The sequence below is a fragment of the Tachyglossus aculeatus genome, chromosome 2, assembly GCF_015852505.1.
Source record: "Tachyglossus aculeatus isolate mTacAcu1 chromosome 2, mTacAcu1.pri, whole genome shotgun sequence".
NCBI classification, from domain to species: Eukaryota; Metazoa; Chordata; class Mammalia; order Monotremata; family Tachyglossidae; genus Tachyglossus; species Tachyglossus aculeatus.
The window spans coordinates 151,575,949-151,595,387 of NC_052067.1; the positions used below are offsets into that span (position 1 = coordinate 151,575,949).

The 19,439-nt window shown below is 47.0% G+C and overlaps 1 protein-coding gene across 2 annotated transcripts in view; it reads right to left on the minus strand.

Moving 5' to 3' along the window:
• Nucleotides 1-537: 537 nt before the first annotated feature.
• The window catches only part of PRICKLE1 (prickle planar cell polarity protein 1), a 180,953-nt gene continuing 162,051 nt past the window's right edge, over nucleotides 538-19,439 (minus strand). For both annotated transcript variants that reach the window (XM_038740848.1, XM_038740849.1), the window contains exons 2-8: nucleotides 13,014-13,199; nucleotides 10,592-10,705; nucleotides 9,740-9,877; nucleotides 8,976-9,179; nucleotides 7,925-8,111; nucleotides 3,882-4,742; nucleotides 538-2,414 (exon numbers count right to left, since the gene is read on the minus strand). In XM_038740848.1, coding sequence (XP_038596776.1) covers nucleotides 1,540-2,414; nucleotides 3,882-4,742; nucleotides 7,925-8,111; nucleotides 8,976-9,179; nucleotides 9,740-9,877; nucleotides 10,592-10,705; nucleotides 13,014-13,133 — 2,499 coding nt within the window. In that variant the 5' untranslated portion in view covers nucleotides 13,134-13,199 and the 3' untranslated portion in view covers nucleotides 538-1,539. The remainder of the gene's footprint in view (nucleotides 2,415-3,881; nucleotides 4,743-7,924; nucleotides 8,112-8,975; nucleotides 9,180-9,739; nucleotides 9,878-10,591; nucleotides 10,706-13,013; nucleotides 13,200-19,439) is intronic.

A 19,439-nucleotide genomic window follows, 5' to 3' on the forward strand; every position in this document is an offset into this window, starting at 1 on the left:
TCTGGAGTGGTGAGGGTCAAGGGTCAAAGACACGTGAACTGATGAGAAATAAAGGATTAAAAAAAAAAAAAACGGTGCTGAGCCGATTTTTCAATATAATATTTAGAAATGCAAGCCAGCCATTCTTAGACACATAGTAAACACTATACAATGGGCTCAGGAGATGCATTCAGAACAAATAGTTCAATAGGTACTAGAACAGGTTTGAGAATTGGGTTACAGCACTAGCCTAGCCTTTCTATTTCAGCTTCTGTTGCTTAAACTCTCCTAATTCTGAAATATCCCTTTCCTTACAGATCTTCAGTAAGAAAGAAGCCCACTTGACCTTCCCCTAAGGGGTGGGGAGGTGGAGCTTTTAGGAAAATTAGAATTTGAGATAACCACTTAAGAAATGAAAAAATAGTGTACAGTTCTAAAGCGGAAGTCACGAACGCCATACTCGCAAGGCAACGTTTTGAAATCATGGTTCATCAGACCCACCTGTGAGAAAATGTCACCAGAAAAAGAAAAAACAACACCACCCAAAACAGTGTCTGCTTGTTTTGACTGTTATATTCCAGGGGTTTATTTTATTTTTTTTGGTTGGTTGGTTTTTACATTTATACAGTGTACATTATTTGACCCATAAATAACACTTGTAAGATTAATAGGGCCATAGTTTCAAAGAGTATTTACACAGCCCCACCATGCATACAGAGCTTTAAAATGTCAAAAATCAAAAAAAATTAAGTTTTCCATCGCTACGTAATATAAATTTGACCGTCTAAACTTATAAACCCTGCCTAAAGTACAAGCAATCATTTCATCCATAACGCTGCTGCTGCTGCCGCCGCCACTAACCCCCTAATAAATCTAGTTTGGTAGTGTAGCAAACTTGTAATTCGGGGATATAAAAATATCAGTTTTTAAATCTGGACTGTACACTATATACATTCGTATTTGCACCGTTAAATTAGGAATCCACTTAAAAGTCTAGGAAAGAACTACATTATAAATAGCGACGCTTTTTTCCGTTCATAGCTGCGGCTAATACAATACAAGGTTACTGGGCTAATGAGTTCTGAAAGGGCACCCGTGCGCCTCGCACAACACACCGTAAAGAGTTGTCTATTTCCGAAAGAGCTACATGCATGCCTCACGAGAAAACAAACCGATGGGGGTTTCGACCGGCTCGAACTACGCTAGCTAAACGAAAAACACTATTGTTTCACAAAGGCGGGCGGCCTCCCGCTCCGACTTAAACCCGAGCCCCCTCGAAGCCCAAGACGACGATCTTTTCCGGTTTTCTTTACAAGATGGAGAACGGAAGAGCGCGCGGCCACCGAGCCCGGCCGCGGCGCTCCCGTCAGTCAAAACCCACCACGTCCCGCCGGCAGGAGGGACTCCGCCTTATCGACGTCGGCCGGTCGTCGTGGACGGCGGTCGGCCGGTCTCGCGCGTCGGAGAAAGCCCTCGAGTCCGCTTTCGCCACGCCTCCGAGGAGCCGGCGGGAGATCGGCGGTTTGGACTGACGGCGTCGGCCGAGTCGGACCGGGCGGGTTACGAGATGATACAGTTCTTGCCCTTTTTCTTCTTGGATTTAGTGGTCCTTTGCCCGAAGTGAGCGCTGGGCAGGGCGGCGGCGGGGCCGGAGACGTCGTCCGCGTAGTACGTGTACCTCTGAGGCCGCAGCTGAGGGATGGGCTGCCCGAGGAAGTAGCCCTCCTCCTCCGAGTCGGACGAGGACGAGGACGTCGAGCCCCAGGAGTCGGCGTCGTCGCCGTAGAGTCCGAAGAACCTATCCGCCACCTGGCTCTGCAGCGCGTAGTCGGAAGCCGCGTGGGCGTACCGGCCGTACAGCTCCGAATTCCGCACGGAGGCTTGGATCTCGCGCGCGCTCCTGTTCTGGAGGAACTTCTCGTAGTCACCGGGAGAGTAGAGGAGGCGAAGCCGGCGTTTCGGGGAGGCCCGCCGGTCGGCGACCAGGTTCAGGGCGTTGTCGGAGCGGGATTTGCGGCTCCTCCGGCGGCGGTGGTGGTGGCGGTGGTGCTGCTGGTGAGGCGGGCGGGGCTCCCTCTCCTCCAGGTGGTAGGCCCGGCGGCGGGTCCGCTCGCTCAGCGGCGCCTGGCGGATCTCCAGGTGGTCGTAGCTGCCCTTGTCCACGACTTCGTCCGAAAACTTCACCTGCTGGGGCCGAGACTGGGACTTGGATCTCCGCAGCACCGGGAGGTGGACCGGCTTTTCGGTCGGCAGCAGCTTCTCTTGGCACAGCTCGGAGCTTAGGCTCTTCAGGGACTCTGTGCTCCTGTGGAGCATGGAAGAATTCAGGGTCCCCATATTGCTCATCTTCTCGCAATCCTCAGCCTCTAGCTCCTGGAAGTTTTGCAGAGAGTACAGAGATGGCCTCGGTTTGCCTTCTCCATCCACCGAAGCCCCTAGAGAAGACACGGGAGGCGTAAGTCGACCCTCGTCATTTCATTACAGTACGACCAACAAAAGAAGTAAATAAATAAATGGAGGTTAAGGAACAGACGGTCTGCCTTTGGGAGAACAGAAATGGAAGCACGTCAGTAGTGGCACAGTGCGGTGAAATACGAATTGGGAAAAAAAATGAAGTGAAACCTTTCAACCCCTCATCTCACGTATCGGCAGCACCGTTTACCATTACTTGCTATACAGTGGGATACTGCAGTGTGGCCTAGTGGAAACTGCACAGGGCTAGGAGTCAGGAGAGCTGGGTTATAATCCCGTCTCTGTCGCTTCCCTGCTCAATTATTGACCGTGAGCGACTCAACCTCTCTGCGCCTCAGTTTCTTCATCTGTAAAATGGGGATTCAATCCCTGTTCTCCTTAACTGTGAGCCCCCTGGGGGACAGGGACTGTGTCTGATCTGACTGTTTTGTGTGTACCCCAGCACCTCCTTCCCTCCCCACAGCACCTGTATATATGTATGTACATATTTATTACTCTATTTTATTTGTACATATTTATTCTATTTATTTTATTTTGTTAATTTGTTTTGTTCTCTGTCTCCCCCTTCTAGACTTTGAGCCCGCTGTTGGCTAGGGACCGTCTCTATATGTTGCCAACTTGTACTTCCCAAGCATTTAGTACAGTGCTCTGCACACAGTAAGCGCTCAATAAATATGATTGAATGAATGAATGAATTGGGAACTCCCCAGGAAGCTCATTTTGGGTTTTTTTAATAGTATTCACTAAGCGCTTACTCTGTGCTATGCACTGGGGTAGATACAAAAGAATCAGGTTGGACACAGTCCCTGTTCCACACGGGGAACAGTCTCAATCACTGTTTTACAGATGAGGTAACGGGCACAGAGAAGTTGTGAGGACAGGCCCAAATTCACACAGCAGCTAAATGGGGGAGCGGAGATTAGAACCCAGGTCCTTCTGACTCACAAGCCCATTCTCGTTGCACGCAGGGAACGGATCTCCCAACTTGTGCAATAGTGTACTCTTCCAAGCGCTTAGTACAGCGCTCTGCCCACAGTACGTGCTCGATAGACCCGATTTATTGATTATCTTTAAGCCAGTCATTACACAAAATCCAGTGACTTTAGAGAGCTCTCCCTCTATTTTCCCAGCTACTCTCTCCCCCTCCGAAACTCTCTTTTCTGGCCCCCCGTCCTCCAGCTCCTGCCAGTGACTGTCTGTCACATATATGATTACTCACTCCACCTGAACAGACTGGAACTCAGCACGGTGGGGGTGGGAGAGGGCGGAGGTGGGGAAGAGAAGCGGGGGAGAGGAAGGGAAAGAACATGTGGAGAAGGAGGAAGCCCCTGAGGACTTTAGGGCAAGGAGGGAGTGTGAGACGAACGCAGAAAAGAGCGAGAACCAGAAGACTTTAGGTGGAGCAGATCCACGGCCTCTGGCAGCCGTACCTGTGATATTGGACAAGGCCAAGGAATCCATGGAATCCCGGACGCTCTGCTCTGGCTTCAAGTCTGACAGACACTCTAACGAATCTTCATACCACTGAGTCTGGTCGGGATTGAATCCCGACGCCCCGTGTTCCAGATCCAGGTCTTGGAGCTTTCTGCTGCTGGCGGGCCCGGGGTGGCTCCCGTAGGCCGAATCGCCCAGCCCGTCTTGTGACTGGGTCCAGTACATGTCCGACTGGTACTTTTTACTCGCCAAGCTCTGATTATTCTTCTTCAGGTCGGCCTTGCCCTTCACCGCGTTATCGGCCCTCCAGGGCTCGCCGGGGCGGAGGTCTCCTTCACCGGGCTGCTGGAAGAGGCTCTTCTCGCCAAACTTGAGCAGCAGCTGCGTCATGTAGTCCTCGTGCTCCGCCCACTCCTCGGGCTCCTCCGGCATCTCCTGCTCCGCCCGGCCCTTCCAAAACTCCTCGTTGGCCAGACCGGTCCCTGGCCCGGTGAGGCTCAGGTCGTCTAGCTTGCGCGAGAGGGTGTCGTCCGCGTTCTCCGACAGGCCGGGGAACTTGTAGTTGAGCGCGGGGGACAGGAGCAGGGACTGGCGGCACTGGTCGGCCGACCGGCTGCTCTTCCCCATGCGGATGCTCCGCCGCGAGTCCCGGGAGCGGGCCGACTGGAACGCCGAGTCCGAGGAGTCGGAGGCGTGCACGTCTTCGCCCAGGCTGCACGTTTTCGAGCAGTAAATCTGTCCCTGCTTGGGCAGGAAAGGACAGCCCAGCAGAGAGGCTCGGCACTGGGCGCAGGAAAAGCAGGTTTCGGTGGCGTGCCAGTGCTGTCCATCGTAAGTCATCTGGGCGTGGTCCACACCTGGCGGCAAACGAGAGGAAACCACGGCCCCGTTAGGTCCCGATATGGCTGAGCCCGGGTTGCGGGGTCCCCGGAGCCTGGGCCAACGCGGGGCAAATCGCTGGGGCTGCATGGGTCGGACCCATTCCCCCCCTTGACGAGGCTCACTGGCCAAGTGGGAGGGAGAGCAGGCACTGAATCCCCATTTAGCAGAGGAGGAAGCCGAGGCTCAGAGAAGTTAAGGGACGTACTTGCCTAAGGTCACGTGGCAGGCACATAGCAAAGCCGGCATTAAAACCCGGGGCTCTGGCTTCCCAGCCTTGTGACCTTTCCTCTAATTCACGCTACTGTCAGGGTTTTCCATTCTGGAAGCCCCTGAGAGGCGCCAGGCAGGCTGCCAGGCAAAGTACAGGATGGGGAGGGGGCAGAGATTGGTTTGGCTGGGCCTCTCCCACCTCTTTCTGCCACGATGCAGTGGGCTGGGTATCCTGAGGGAGAGGTCAGCCAGATCTCTGGGGATACGAGCATCAGTGTGGGGGCGGGCGGGTATGCGCGCGTGCGTGACCTTGGTCCACTATCCCCATCCCCAAGGAAGCCTTCATGCCCTTTGACATTTCATGTACCGATCACCTATCGAGTACTTGGTTTACAAGAAGAACCTGGTTACAATTTTCAACTTTCTAAAATCGACGCTCACTCATAAATGCATAACGGGGGCCAGGGAAGGCTGCAGGAAGGTGTACCCCATTTTACTAAAGTATTGCCGCCAGGGCCGTTGGGGCCGAGCGCTCTGGGTAGTTGGGAGATGGGTTTCCGGATGTTTCTGGAGTGGAAATATTTTGTTAATATGTTTTGTTTTGTTCTCTGTCTCCCCCTTCTAGACTGAGCCCACTGTTGGGTTGGTACCATCTCTATATGTTGCCAACTTGTACTTCCCAAGCGCTTAGTACAGTGCTCTGCACACAGTAAGCGCTCAATAAATATGATTGAATGAATGAATGAATGGAAAACCCCCCTACTCCTTCCTGGATGTCCGCATGACCACTCCCTGCAGCTGGCTGGATCCCTGCCTTTCTGAAGGGAAGGAGGGAGCCCTGAGGAGAGACGACAGCTATCGACCTTCCACCTTCATCCCACTCTGGCTCCCACAGGGGTAGACCAGTGAATCCCAGGAGGAAAGTGCCCAAAGACCGGCTTCCACCCTCCCCGCCGCCTGAGCACCATTTTAGCCTTCCTCCTTGCTTCCCACCTCGGATACACCCTGACGGGAGACAAATATCAGCTCCGACTGTCCTTTCCCCACAGACCTTCTCAGCACAGAGCAGACTGGGGTTGTTGTTTCATCGCCAACACATATGTTCTTCCAATGGCCAGTAGACTGTAAAGCTCCCTGTGGGCAGGGATCGTATCTACCAACTCTGCTGTGCTGTACTTTACCAAGCACTTAGTACAGTGCTCCGCTGGAATAAATACCACTGATTTATTAGCAGCCATCTCCACCCTGGAACCCAAGTGCCTAGGCTCCAGAACAGGCAGTCGCCCAGCCACCGGTGGAAAGTGGCTGAAGTTGTGCGCTTCCTTCAAAGGCTTCTTCAGGATTTGATCTGGGACTCTGTGTGGTCACAGTCCCTTTAAACCACACTTCCCTCACCTCCCTCACCCTCTCCTGTCCCTGCTGTTACCCTAATCCTCTTGGAGTTGAAGATGGCCAGATAGATCAGACTCTAATGGTGTCTCTAGGATGTGCCAATGGGAGCACTAGACCCAAAGGTTTCTATCACCCTCTCTTTGAATGTCAGTGAGTCTGAGCCCCAGGGAGGAAAAAGGAAAAGCCCTAGGAGAGAGAAGGAAAGAGACTATGAGAGAGAGAGATCTGGGCTTTAAGGCTGTCCATCACCTTGCCCCCTCCTACCTCACCTCCCTTCTCTCCTTCTACAACCCAGCCCGCACCCTCCGCTCCTCTGCCACTAACATCCTCACCGTGCCTCGTTCTCGCCTGTCCCACCATTGACCCCCGGCCCAGGTCCTTCCTCTGGCCTGGAATGCCCTCCCTCCAGACATCCGCCAAACTAGCTCTCCTCCTCCCTTCACTCCCTCCACATATCCGCCAAACTAGCTCTCTTCCTCCCTTCAAAGCCCGGCTGAGAGCTCACCTCCTCCAGGAGGCCTTCCCAGACTGAGCCCCCTTTTTCCTCTCCTCCTCCCCATCCCCCCCTCTGCCCTACCTCCTTCCCCTCCCCACAGCACTTGTATATATTTGTAAAGATTTATTACTCTATTTAACTTGTGCATATTTACTATTCTACTTATTTTGTTAATGATGTGCATATAGCTGTAATTCTATTTGTTCTGACGGTTTTGACATCTGTGTACATGTTTTGTTTTATTGTCTGTCTCCCACTTCTAGATTGTGAGCCCATTGTTGGGTAGGGACCGTCTATATCAATCATATTTATTGAGCGCTTACTGTGTGCAGAGCACTGTACTAAGCGCTTGGGAAGTACAAGTTGGCAACATATAGAGACAGTCCCTACCCAACAGTGGGCTCACAGTCTAAAACAGTGGGCTCATGTTGCCCACTTGTACTTCCCAAGCACTTAGTACAGTGCTCTGTACACCGTAAGCACTTAATACGATTGAATGAATGAATAGAAAAAGAGAGAGAGAGAGAGAGTGTGTGTGTGCGTGTGTGTGGCTGAGTGTTTCTGATGTATGTCTGGGTACTTGCTCTGAACGTGATCACATCTGCTGGTATGAATCTGAGATTCTGGGCGGGACTTCATCTGGATGATTGTGTATCTTTTAAGCACTTAGTACAGCACTCTGCACACAATAAGTGCTCAACAAATGCCATTAACTGATTGATTTCTTCCTTTGTAGTCCTGTTGTAGCCTTTCCTTTCATTTAATAACAAGTGTATTTTTTCAACACTTACTATGTGCCCGGCACTGAGGTAGATACGAGATTAGCAGATCCACCACCGTCCCTGTCCCGCAGGGGACTCACATTCTTATCCCCATTTTGTAGACGAGGAAACTCAAGCCCAGAGTAGTAGAGTGACAAAGTCAGACAGCAGGCCAGTGGCAGAGCTGGGACTAGAACCTGGGTCTCCCGACTCCCAGCCCCGTGCTCTTTCCACTAGCCCACTCTGCAACGCTTTCTGCTGGAATTTGAAAATGAGTGAGCAGGGGATTTGGGCTTACCTATGTGCTCTCCGCAGGACTCACAGTACTCTGCATAGAGCGATTCAAAACAGCCACAGCAGAATGGGCGTCCATCCTTCATGATGTATCTCTGTCCGCCGAGAATCGTTTCACATTCGAGACAACAGAAGTGTTTCATGTGCCAGTGACGACCCTCAGCTTCTGTGCACTCATCGGCAAAGATGATCTAGGAAAGGTAAGTGGACAGTTCAGGCAATTCCCAGACCCTTCAATAATGACTCAATTGATGTAATTAATGGGGCAATATCCTTTCTGGGTAGCTACTAACTGACTGACCCCCTAAAGAACTCTGAAAGTTTACCTCCAAAGTTCCTTAGATCAGTCATCTTACCTTCAGCTAAAGACAGATACAAAATTGGCAACTAAAACAAACTCTGCTCTGCAAAATACCCCAAATAGGTTTTATGGACTAGATGCAAAGACACGAGGGTGCCCGCCCCCAAATCATTTTGAAAATTGGCAAAGATAATCTTGGAGTATTTCATGAATTTTCTTGGAAATGCCACAAACCCTCTTGGAAGGGATTCTAATTTCAGCTACATTAGTTCCTGTTCTTACAGACAATTCTTGCATGGGCGTGGAAGGAAAATGGCGGGAAGCCCATCCAACCACCAAGACGGGATCTTGGCAACAAACTAACGTGTCTGCCCACGTTTTCTCGTCGCAGAGTCCGAACTTCCCTCCCCGTTCGGCTAATGACTGTGGCATATAAATTCCCGAAGGAAAAGTTTTCTTTCGTTAATGAAGTTCATTCATTCGTTGAAGCAGCGTGGCTCAGTGGAAAGAGCCTGGGCTTGGAAGTCAGAGGTCATGGGTTCAAATCTCGGCTCCGCCACTTGTCAGCTGTGTGACTTTGGGCAAGTCACTTAACTTCTCTGGGCCTCAGTTCCCTCATCTGTAAAATGGGGATGAAGACTGTGAGCCCCATGTGGGACAACCTGATTACCTTGTATCTACCCCAGCGCTTAGAATAGTGCTTGGCACAAAGTAAGTGCTTAACAAATACCAACATTATTATTATTATTATTACCTCATCGCACGCAGAGCACCGCGGTTTGAGCAGTTCAGCGTGGTGCCTACCACAATGGATTTTTCCATCCTGATAAAAATAGATGAGGTCGACCAGCAGCTCGTTACATGTAAAACACACAAAGCAGGATGGGTGCCAGCACACTCCGGGTCCAGCTCGGGAGGCAAACACTGCAATCTCCCCTCCGTTGATTTTCATCCCACACTAGGAACAAAGGGTTTATAGCGTTACAACTTCTCCTCCGAATGGCAGCAATCACAGCTTTAGCCGCCTCCTGCTATGGTCCAGTCACCCTTTTGAGTGGCCAAAAGATTCTGTTCAACCTAGATTGTTGCAGGATTCAGCAAAGATGAATTTCTCTGGTGTCGGAAGACTGTTTAATCAGGTTTACACTAAAAGTGGTTTCACTGAGGCAGCCAGATGGCTCCAGTTGAGTGTGTTTCCTCCTCTGAAAACTGCCAGCTTCAGGACCTGAATGTCTTCATTATGCATCAGCATTTTTTAAAAATCAGGTCCAGAGGCCTCTTTCTGTTGGCCTGAGAGAGTTGAGGCCCAGAATTTAGATTTCAGGTAACCAGGAGTAAACTAGTCTCATTTTCCAAATTGTATACGGTTGATAAGAAAAATCAAGCTGGATTTAGTATCAGCTGATTTTTATGGTCTCTATGGACTTGGAAAAAAAAAATCAATCTAACTCTATCGTTCCCCAGAGCTCTACTTACAGCCATTTCCACAAACAAACTTCATTTACTGGAAATGGTTACCTGTTCACAGACGGCATGCATGAGTGCTCTAGAGAGGAGTTTAATAGTTCCTCTTCCAAGTGCTTCTTTCTTACGCTGAGCACTGAACATTTGCAATTCTTTCTTCTCTTCTTCCGTCAGAGACTGGCAGTACCTCACCTGTAACAAACACAAGGATTAAGCTATAGGATGCCACAGAACTAGGGATGAAGCATATTTCCAAAGAATTCGGGATTTCGTGAAATGCACTCAATGCTTTTGATTGATTTACCTGATCAAAAAATACAATAAAAATACCTCCAAATAAAACACCCTATTAAAAGATATGACACACCACACCAAAATACACCCACCACCATAAAAAGCAGGACGATCGCTGTCCAGTTGACTTGCGGTTACCGAAGCGTTTAAACTCTGCTTACTGCCTACCTAAAAATATATGAAACACTGGCATCTCTACTAAAGAACTCCACCGGTTTTCTCTTGGATTCTACAGGCTCATCTAAGCTACAGACCTCTAACTACCACAAAGTATCCTTTCTCCATGGGGCAATGAAATCTCTGGAATTCGTAGGTTCCTGATAATTGGTGGGTGGCTGCAAACACTATAAAACCCAACCTGTGTTAGGTTTATGGCACCGACACACATTTTTTTCCCATTAACAACAGAAAGCAAGGGTCTCCCCCTCTAACAGAAATGGGGCTCACCACAATACAAACCACTAGGTAGGATTTCGGGGTTGAACGGCGATTCTTACCACATTTCATCGTTTTCGGATAAGGTCACAATGAAAACACCAAAGGTCGCCTTAACTCCCCAGGCACGTGCCAGGGGAAATAATGCTAGTGAATGCCAAGGCTCTCCCTTTTTACCTCATTGTCATGTGGTGGCAACTGGTACAAAAGCTGTTTAATCCGATGTTTCTCTCCGGGACTGTTAATGTAGGGAACCTTTTCTTCCGGCAAGCAGGCAAAGTACAACTGCACCTGAGTCGAGAGAGGAGGAAGAAAGGACGTCTGGGATTTGGCTGCCGGCCCTAAAGCTCCTGTCCATTTCCAAACCATCTCCTTTGTACCACATGCTATAGTTGAATGGGAATCATTGCGGTGCTTTTTGACCCGTGAGGATTTGTCCTCTTCCAGCTAACAGAGGGAGGAGAAGGAGCCAAGAAGGCGGCAGAACCAGGATAGTCTCTGATAGAACTAGCACCCAGCTGCTAAATTGCTCTTCTGGAATGCAATTTGAAGAGACAATTAGGGGTATAATAAATTATGCACATTTAATTCTACTATTCTTCATGCCCCCTTTAAGGCCAGTTGAAATTCCAGGTTTCTCTCTCCAATTGACCACACATAATGTGTGAAGCTGTCCAGAAAACACCCCCTATATAAACACATTTAATTTGTTCGGTGCATTTTACACATGGCAGAGACAAAAGATGTTTTGTTGAAGGTTGTAAACTCCTGCTGATCAGTTTCACCCCAGCTTCAGCTTTCATTGCTTCCATGTGAGCTTTCTGCAAGAAACTGGTCACCCCTTCTTAGCGAAGGGTTGGATTTTGGGTCATTTTTATGATGGAGCCCACATTTTCTGTAGTTTTTAGGTACTTGGGTTATTTTTTTCTTTAGAAGTATCTTCTTTAACAGGGGTTGGCCTTGAAATACAAATTAATAAAATCAAAGTAATAATAATACTGATGATGGTATTTGTTAAGTGCTTACTATGTGCAATGCATGAGACAGTCTGTCATCATCCTCATCAATGGAGTTTATTGAGTGCTTATTGTGTGCAGAGCATTGTACTAAGTGCTTGGGAGAGTACAATATAAAAGAGTTCGTTCAATATGTTACCTGCCCCCAACAAGCTGAGAGTCTAGAGAGATAAAGCTGGAGTCTGAGGCTCTAGACAGGCTCCAGGCTTATCAAATGGGCTAGTGATGGGGTAGAAATTAGGAAAAGATAATAATAATAATGATTGTGGTACTTGTTAAGCACTCACTGTGTTCTAAGTGCAAGTTACTAAGTGCAAGAACCAAGTGTTCTTAGCACTGTACTAAGTGCTAGAGTGGATACAAGCCTATTGGGTTGGACACAGTCCACCTAATAATGGTGGTAATTGTTAATCGCTTAATACGTGCCAGGCACTGTACTAAGCGCTGGTGTAGGTACAAGATAATCAGATTAGGCACAGTCCCCATCACACATGAGGCAGTCAAAGAAGGAGGGAGAAAATGTAGTAATCCCCATTTAACAGGTGAGGAAACGGAGGCACAGTTAAGTGACGGGACAAGTTCACAGCAGCAGGCAAGAGGCAGAGCCGGGACCATCATCAATCGTATTTATTGAGCGCTTACTATGTGCAGAGCACTGTACTAAGCGCTTGAACCCAGGTCTCCAGACTCCTGGCCCCAGACTCTGCTAAAAACATTATTAACCAGAGAATGATTGACGTTTCCTATGAAGTAAGATATGACCGGTTTGCTTCCTTATTTGCCTTAAACATCTGAGTCACTATCACAAGCTCAGGCAAGTTTATCACGTTAATACATTTGGGACTAAAAAAGCTGTTTTTAGCTGAGAAAATGAGAAGCTTTGTAGATGGCAAGTCTTGGGTTCACATTGAAATATTACAAACAGCGAAACTAAGTTTTCATTTCATACCCATCTTTTTATGATGAAAGTGACATTACACATACATTTCTGCACTTTAAAGTAACCCTGCATTACTAAGCTATGGCTTTGAAAAACTAGATACCAAATAAACTTACTTTCCTTCTACATTTAATAAATCACCTTGTTCCGCATACTCATAAAATGTTTCAGGAACTTTGAAACTCCTTTTTCTTTAATATTTAAGCCCTGCTGGCAACTGCCATGTCTATTTTCCTGTTTCAGGAAATACGTTGGATTTCTCTCCCTGTCCTTATCCCCTCCAATATATAAACATCGTGTTATTCACAGTTCCCTTTAATAAAACACCCATTTTCATGGGCCTTCTAGACCCATGAAGAAATCACAACTACCACAACTATACTGAATCCCCCACTGTGTCTCCCTGCTGCAGTCTCCACCTCCCACCCCTCAAAAATAAAAATTCCTCAGGGAATTTGGGTCCCAAAGAAGTGCCTTCCCATCAACAAACCAGGACAGTTCAAGAATCAAGGTTGCTTGGCCCTCCTTGTGTTTCCTGAGAAAACATTATCAAGCCCTTCCTTCCTTCAGACAGTCGCTTCCTGTACAGCTCTTTGTGGATGTTTGAATGACTTTGCAAAACAAGACAATAAAAACTTCCTACTTGTTCCGGCCTGAGGCCTGGTGGTACCCAGGAATATTCTTCCAGAGCACAACCGGAGTCGTCATCCGAAGTCGAGCTCCGCTGGCACCCGAAGGTGAGTTTGTTCATTTTAGGCTCCATCTCCAAAGGCAGAACGAGGGTGGGAAGAAGTTGGATATTCAGTTAAAGTTCATCAAGCAAGGGTTCCTGGAAAGGAGGCAAATGGAGAGACGTAAAGATAATTGTTCGAGAACGGCTTCACTGTCACCATAAAACAAAACTCAGTCTTTACATTTCGGAAAGACAATTACGCTTTACTGATTCTAGCTTTTTCCCTGAATTGATACTTGTAAGAAAGTGTCTACACTGTACCCTATGAAGGTCCAAACCCAAATTATCATTAAAAGTTGAAGTTGAATAGACAAATGTAGGGCTGCTGCCAAGGTTTACTTTGTATTCCTTTCCATGCTGAACACGCTCTACACACGCCTAAATCTGTGCTGCAAATCACAAAGTGGCACATCCTAATCAACTGAATTTTTGACAGCGTATTGTGTGGGCAGCACTGTAACTGTAGAGAAGCAGCACGGCCTACTGGATAGAGCCTGGGAGTCAGAAGGACCTGGGTTTGAATCCTGGCTCTGTCACGTGTCTGTTACTCCAGTGCTTAGTTGTAATAATGATAATTATGGTATTTGTTAAGCATTTACTATGTGCTTAACTGTACACTGTTCTAAGCACTGGAGTAGATACAAGGTAATCAGGTTGGACAGAGTCCCCATCCCACCTGGGGCTGGCTCACAGTCTCAATCCCCATTTTCCAGATGAGGTAACTGAGGCACAGAGAAGTAAAGTGACTTGCCCAAGGTCACACCACAGGCAAGTGGCAAAATTGGGATTAGAACACACGACCTCTGACTCCCGAGTCCTTACTCTTGCCCATTAGGCCATGCTTCTTGGCACATAGTAACCACTTAATAAATACCATTTTTAAAAATGATGTACTTTGTACTATGTTTCTCTAAGTAACCCAAGAAATCCGGAATTCAAGGAATAACGGGATCAGACAGATTCACAAGCACAACTAGAACTGTATGATTCCCTCATTTGTTTCCCCCCTTCTAGACTGTGAGCCCACTGTTGGGTAGGGACCGTCTCTGTATGTTGCCAATTTGTACTTCCCAAGCGCTTAGTACAGTGCTCTGCACACAGTAAGCACTCAATAAATACGACTGAATTTGTTAACCGTGAGCTGTTCAAAAACCCCAAGAGTAGCCACAGAAGCCTCCTGCAGAAAAAAACAACAAAACACAAACACATCTGTTACATGTAAACATGTGCTCCCAATTCAACAATAGGTCTTATTCTATGTTTTATTCTTTGTTGTTTCACAGAAGAGGTTATAGGCCATACTAAACCCAAGTCATCAATACATGGAGCATGCCTACACAATGGCAAAGAATCCTATAGTGTCCCGCAATTCCTGAGTCATTTGCATAATTTAAGGCAGGGACCTGCAGACTAAAAATGCCGCTAGAAACTGAAAAGACAACTTGGTCAGTACTCCGAGGAATGGCACCGATTCAAGATCGGAATGGGAATCTTTCATTCCACGAACACCAATTAAACCTTTTGTAAACAGGGTCGCTTTTCTTCCCTAAAGATTTCGGGGCAAAGGTCCTAGTTCCTCATCTGCTTTCACAAAGCGAGAGGGAGAATTCATGGGAATTCCAGGAGCTGCTTCAAGAGTTGCCAAGGCTTCCGGTAGCAAGAATTACCCCAGAGCATCTTAATATCCCACCTGGTCTAGAAGGTAGGAGACAGGTGAGGCTGGTGGAGTGGAAAAGAGCCAGACAGGCCCAAGATGGTGGAGCTGGGAATGGGTGCTATTCTCCTCATTTTCTTAAAGCACTCAATCACCTCGCCCCCTCCTACCTCACTATTTTCTTACTACAACCCAACCCTCACACTTTGCTCCTCTAAGGCTAAGATTCTCACCGTACCTTGATCTCATCTATCCTCTCGCCCATATCCTGCCTCTGGCCTGGAACATTTTCCCTCCTCATATCTGATATACAATTACTCTCCCGTCTTCAAAGCCTTAATGAAGGCACATCTCCTCCAAGGGGCCTTCTCTGGCTAGCCCACCTTTCCTCTTCTCCCATTTCCTTCTGCATCACTGATTTGCTCCCTTTATTCATTCCCCACTCCCAGCCAGGCAGCACTTTTGTACATATCTGCAATTTTATTTATATTAACGTCTGTCACCCCCTTAGACTATAAGCTTGATGTACGCAGGGAATGCGTCTGTTATATTGTTATTTTGTACTCTCCCAAGGGCTTAGTACAGTGTTGCTGCAAACAGTAAGTGCTCAATAAATACGACTGACTGACTTCCCTTCAGAAGGAAAAAGGGGCAGCTAGGGTACGAATCTAAAGCCAATGCTTAGTGCAGTGCTCAAGCACTTAACACAGTGCTTTGCACAAAGTAAGCACTCAATAAATACTACTGAATGAATGAATGAGCAGTCATGGTGGAGGCACCTATAGCCGTGATTCATTTTTCGCTTCCATCTTCGTCTTGGAATGGTGTTTTTCTCCAAATATGTTAAAGGCAAGGAATAGATATTATCCACGATGGGGGAAATTGAGGCACCAGATTTAGGTGACTGCTCCCTTATCAAACAATAGGCCAGCAACAGAGCCAGGAGAACTTGGGTCTCGACATACTGAAGTGTGTTTTGTTCATTCTGTGCTCCTGAGCAAATTGCTCAGGGTAACCGAAGCAAAGACAGTTGGGCATCTCAGGCTCTTCAACCTCCAAATGCCCTGTCAGATTATACCCACTGCCCTTCTCGGGGTCACTGAAATCCTGGATTTCATTGAGGAGAATGTGTTTCCTATCCAGACCTTATTTTATTAGCATTTATTTCTGGGCATCGTATAAAACTTAGGGAAGCCGCGTAGCCCCATGTGGGACATAGACTTTTGTCCAACCTGATGAGCTTGCACCTACCCCAGCACTTAGTACAGTGCCTGGCACATAGTAAGCACTGAATAAATACCATTTTTAAGAAAAGGAATGGGAAGACTGGAGGCCAATATGAGCTAATTAAATATCAACATTTGGAGGAGTTTGAGTTGGAGACCTACATGCCTCCTTGAACTGTGGCCGTGCAGTTGTGGATTGGGAATTAAATGTTTCTACATGGTAAGGGTTGGGTACAGAGCAGGCCACGATCACTCACTCACTTGCAGCTATACATCAGTCCTCTTCAGTTGAACTAAAACAGAAAATGGAGTGCTGATTTCTATCTCCCACTGCTAACCATCAGACACTAATACTTCCTGATTCTGTCTAGCTGAAATAACTCTTGCCTTCCTAGGCTTAGTTGAGAATATAAATTGCCAACATAAGTGAGGGTTGCTTGGCTAGGTAGGCTTCTTCGCAGATATGGATGGGGGAGAAGCAGCGTGGCTGAGAGGAAAGATCAGGGGCCTGGGCGTCACAGGTCCTAGGTTCTAATCCCGCCTCACCAAATAATATTGACTGACTGCAGGTTCATAGATATTTATTTTTGTTTAAGGTTTGCATTTTGGAAAGGGTTAGAATTTTATACCTAAGTATTGGGAAGCTATCTTTCTAATGGACATGTTTCTGACTGCAGGAATCTGGAAACATACAATCAGTGTTATCTAAGTAAATTCCTTGAGGGCAGGAATCATGCCTACCAACTATATTCTATTCTCGGCACTTAATACAGTACTCTGCACAAAGTAATCGCTGAGTACAGACCACTGATGGATTGACTGAGCACTGTAAACACTAGGGGAAGAGTACAGCCAAAAGAAGAACCAGCCAGTTTCTGCCCTCTAGGAATTTACAAGTTAAGACTATTCCCACTTATTATTATTATAATAATATCCTACTGGATAGTGTGTCCTAAATTCCAGCCCTACTCTGCAGCCCCTCCTTTGAAATCACTAGCCTACATTCAATGCTAGAAGGATGTAAGGAGAGGGCTATGTCCCTAGGGAATGTCTCTGCTTCCTGTCATACCTTCAGGTAGGAGGTAAGGCACAGTCGGATCAATAGTGAGAATAGCAATTGGCTCAATTCACCAGATATATAGACATTCACTCATTTCAGAATAAGTGAACTGATTTTGGAATGTGGTCACAGACTGCTCATAACCAGATTAGGTAATAATAATTATTATTATGGTATTTGTTAAGTGCCTCCTATGTGCCAGGCACTGTACTAAGCACAGGGGTAGATATAAGCAAAATCAGATTGTACATAATAATAATGATGGTTTTTGTTAAGCATTTATTATGTGCAAAGCACTGTTCTAAGTGCTGAGGAGGTTACAAGATGATCGGGTTGTCCCACAGGGGGCTCACAGTTTTAATCCCCATTTTACAGATGAGGTAACTGAGGCCCAGAGAAGTTAAGTGACTTGCCCAAAGTCACACAGCTGACAGTTGGCGGAGCCGGGATTTGAACCCATGATCTCTGACTCCAAAGCCCGGATTCTTTCCCCTGAGCCATGCTGCTGCTCAAGTCCCTGACACAGTCCCTGTCCCACATGGGGCTCACAGTCCCAATCCCCATTTTACAGATGAGGTGACTGAGGCCCAGAGAAGTCAAGTGACTTTCCCATGGTGGAGCCGGGAGTAGAACCCATGAGCCTCTGAATCCCAGACCCATGCTTTATCCACTATGCCATGCTGCTTCTCGGAGTCAAGTAAAGAGAATGAGCGACACCGGGATGCCCAAACAGTTGCTGCCCGGAGAGCTGAAACCGAGAAACCAAAAGCAAGGAAGGCGGAGGAAACATTTTAAGGACATGGTAAATGTAGCCTTAGATGATGCCGAATCCCAGCTGAAAACTAGGAGTCAATCACCGAGGACTGACTGCCATCCTGTACTGTCAATCAATCAATCAATCAATCAATCGTATTTATTGAGCGCTTACTGTGTGCAGAGCACTGTACTAAGCGCTTGGGAAGTACAAGTGGGCAACACATAGAGACGGTCCCTACCCAACAGCGGGCTCACAGTCTAGGAGGGGGAGACAGAGAACAAAACCAAACATACTAACAAAATAAAATAAATAGAATAGATATGTACAAGATAAATAAATAAATACATAGAGTAATAAATATGTACAAACATATATACATATATACAAGTGCTGTGGGGAAGGGAAGGTAGGCGGTCATTAAGAAAGGAGCGAGTCTTTACAAACAAAAGCTTGCTAAATAACCAGAAACAAAGAGGAAAATAAAGCAAACAGTGCCAAGCTCAGCAAAAATTCAAAATAATAACACAATATGGAGCAGTCTTTTTGTGTGCACGTTGAGGCCAGTACTGTGGGCTCTGCATTGGACTTTTCAGTCACGGACACACACTTGTAGATGAACTTCACCATCACTGTCATCTTCAAATACAAAGGACAGATACATGTCTGTCTATCTAGTTCTCTAGAGAGAAGCAGCATGGAGTAGAGAAGCGGCAAGGAATAGAGCCCAGGCTTGGGACTCAGAAGGTCATAATAATAGTAATAATAATAATAATAATATTAATAATGGCATTTATTAAGTGCTTACTATGTGCAGAGCACTGTTCTAAGCACTGGGGGGGGATACAAGGTGATGAGGTTGTCCCATGTGGGGCTCACAGTCGTCATCCCCATTTTACAGATGAGGTAACTGAGGCTTCGAGAAGTTAAGTGACTTGCCCAAGGTCACACAGCAGACATGTGGCGGAGCCGGGATTCGAACATCATGGGTTCTAATCCCGGCTCCGCCACTTGTCTGTCGTGTGACCTGGGGCAAGTCACTTCACTTCTCTGTGCCTCAGTTACCTCATATTAAGATTGTGAGCCCTATGTGGGACAAGGACAGTCTCCAAGCCAATTTGCTTGTATCCACCCCAGTGCTTAGTACAGCGCCTGGCTCACAGTAGGCATGTAACAAATACCAGAATTATTATTATCTGTAAAATGGAGATGAAAGAAATGACAAGTGGGCCCCACTGAAAAAACACATTCTCAGCAGAGGAGATGGTTTCCAGGTTTAGGGAAACAGTTGCACGGGCCTAGGATTCAGAAGACCTGGGTTCTAATCCCAACTCTGCCTATTGCCTGTTGGGTGACCTTGGGCAAGTCACTTCACTTAGCTGTGCCTCCGTTTCTTCCCCTGTAAAATGGGAACTCAATACCTGTTCTCCCTCCTACTTAAAGACTGTGACCCCATGTGGGACAGGGATTGTGTGAGATCTGATTAACTTGTATCTACACCAGGAATATAATGATTGACACATAATAAGCACTTAATATGGTAATGATAATGACAGTAGCAATGATGGTAATAATAATAATAATAATAATAATAATAATAATAATAATAATAATAATGAATGGGTTGGGGAGATTTTTGTCA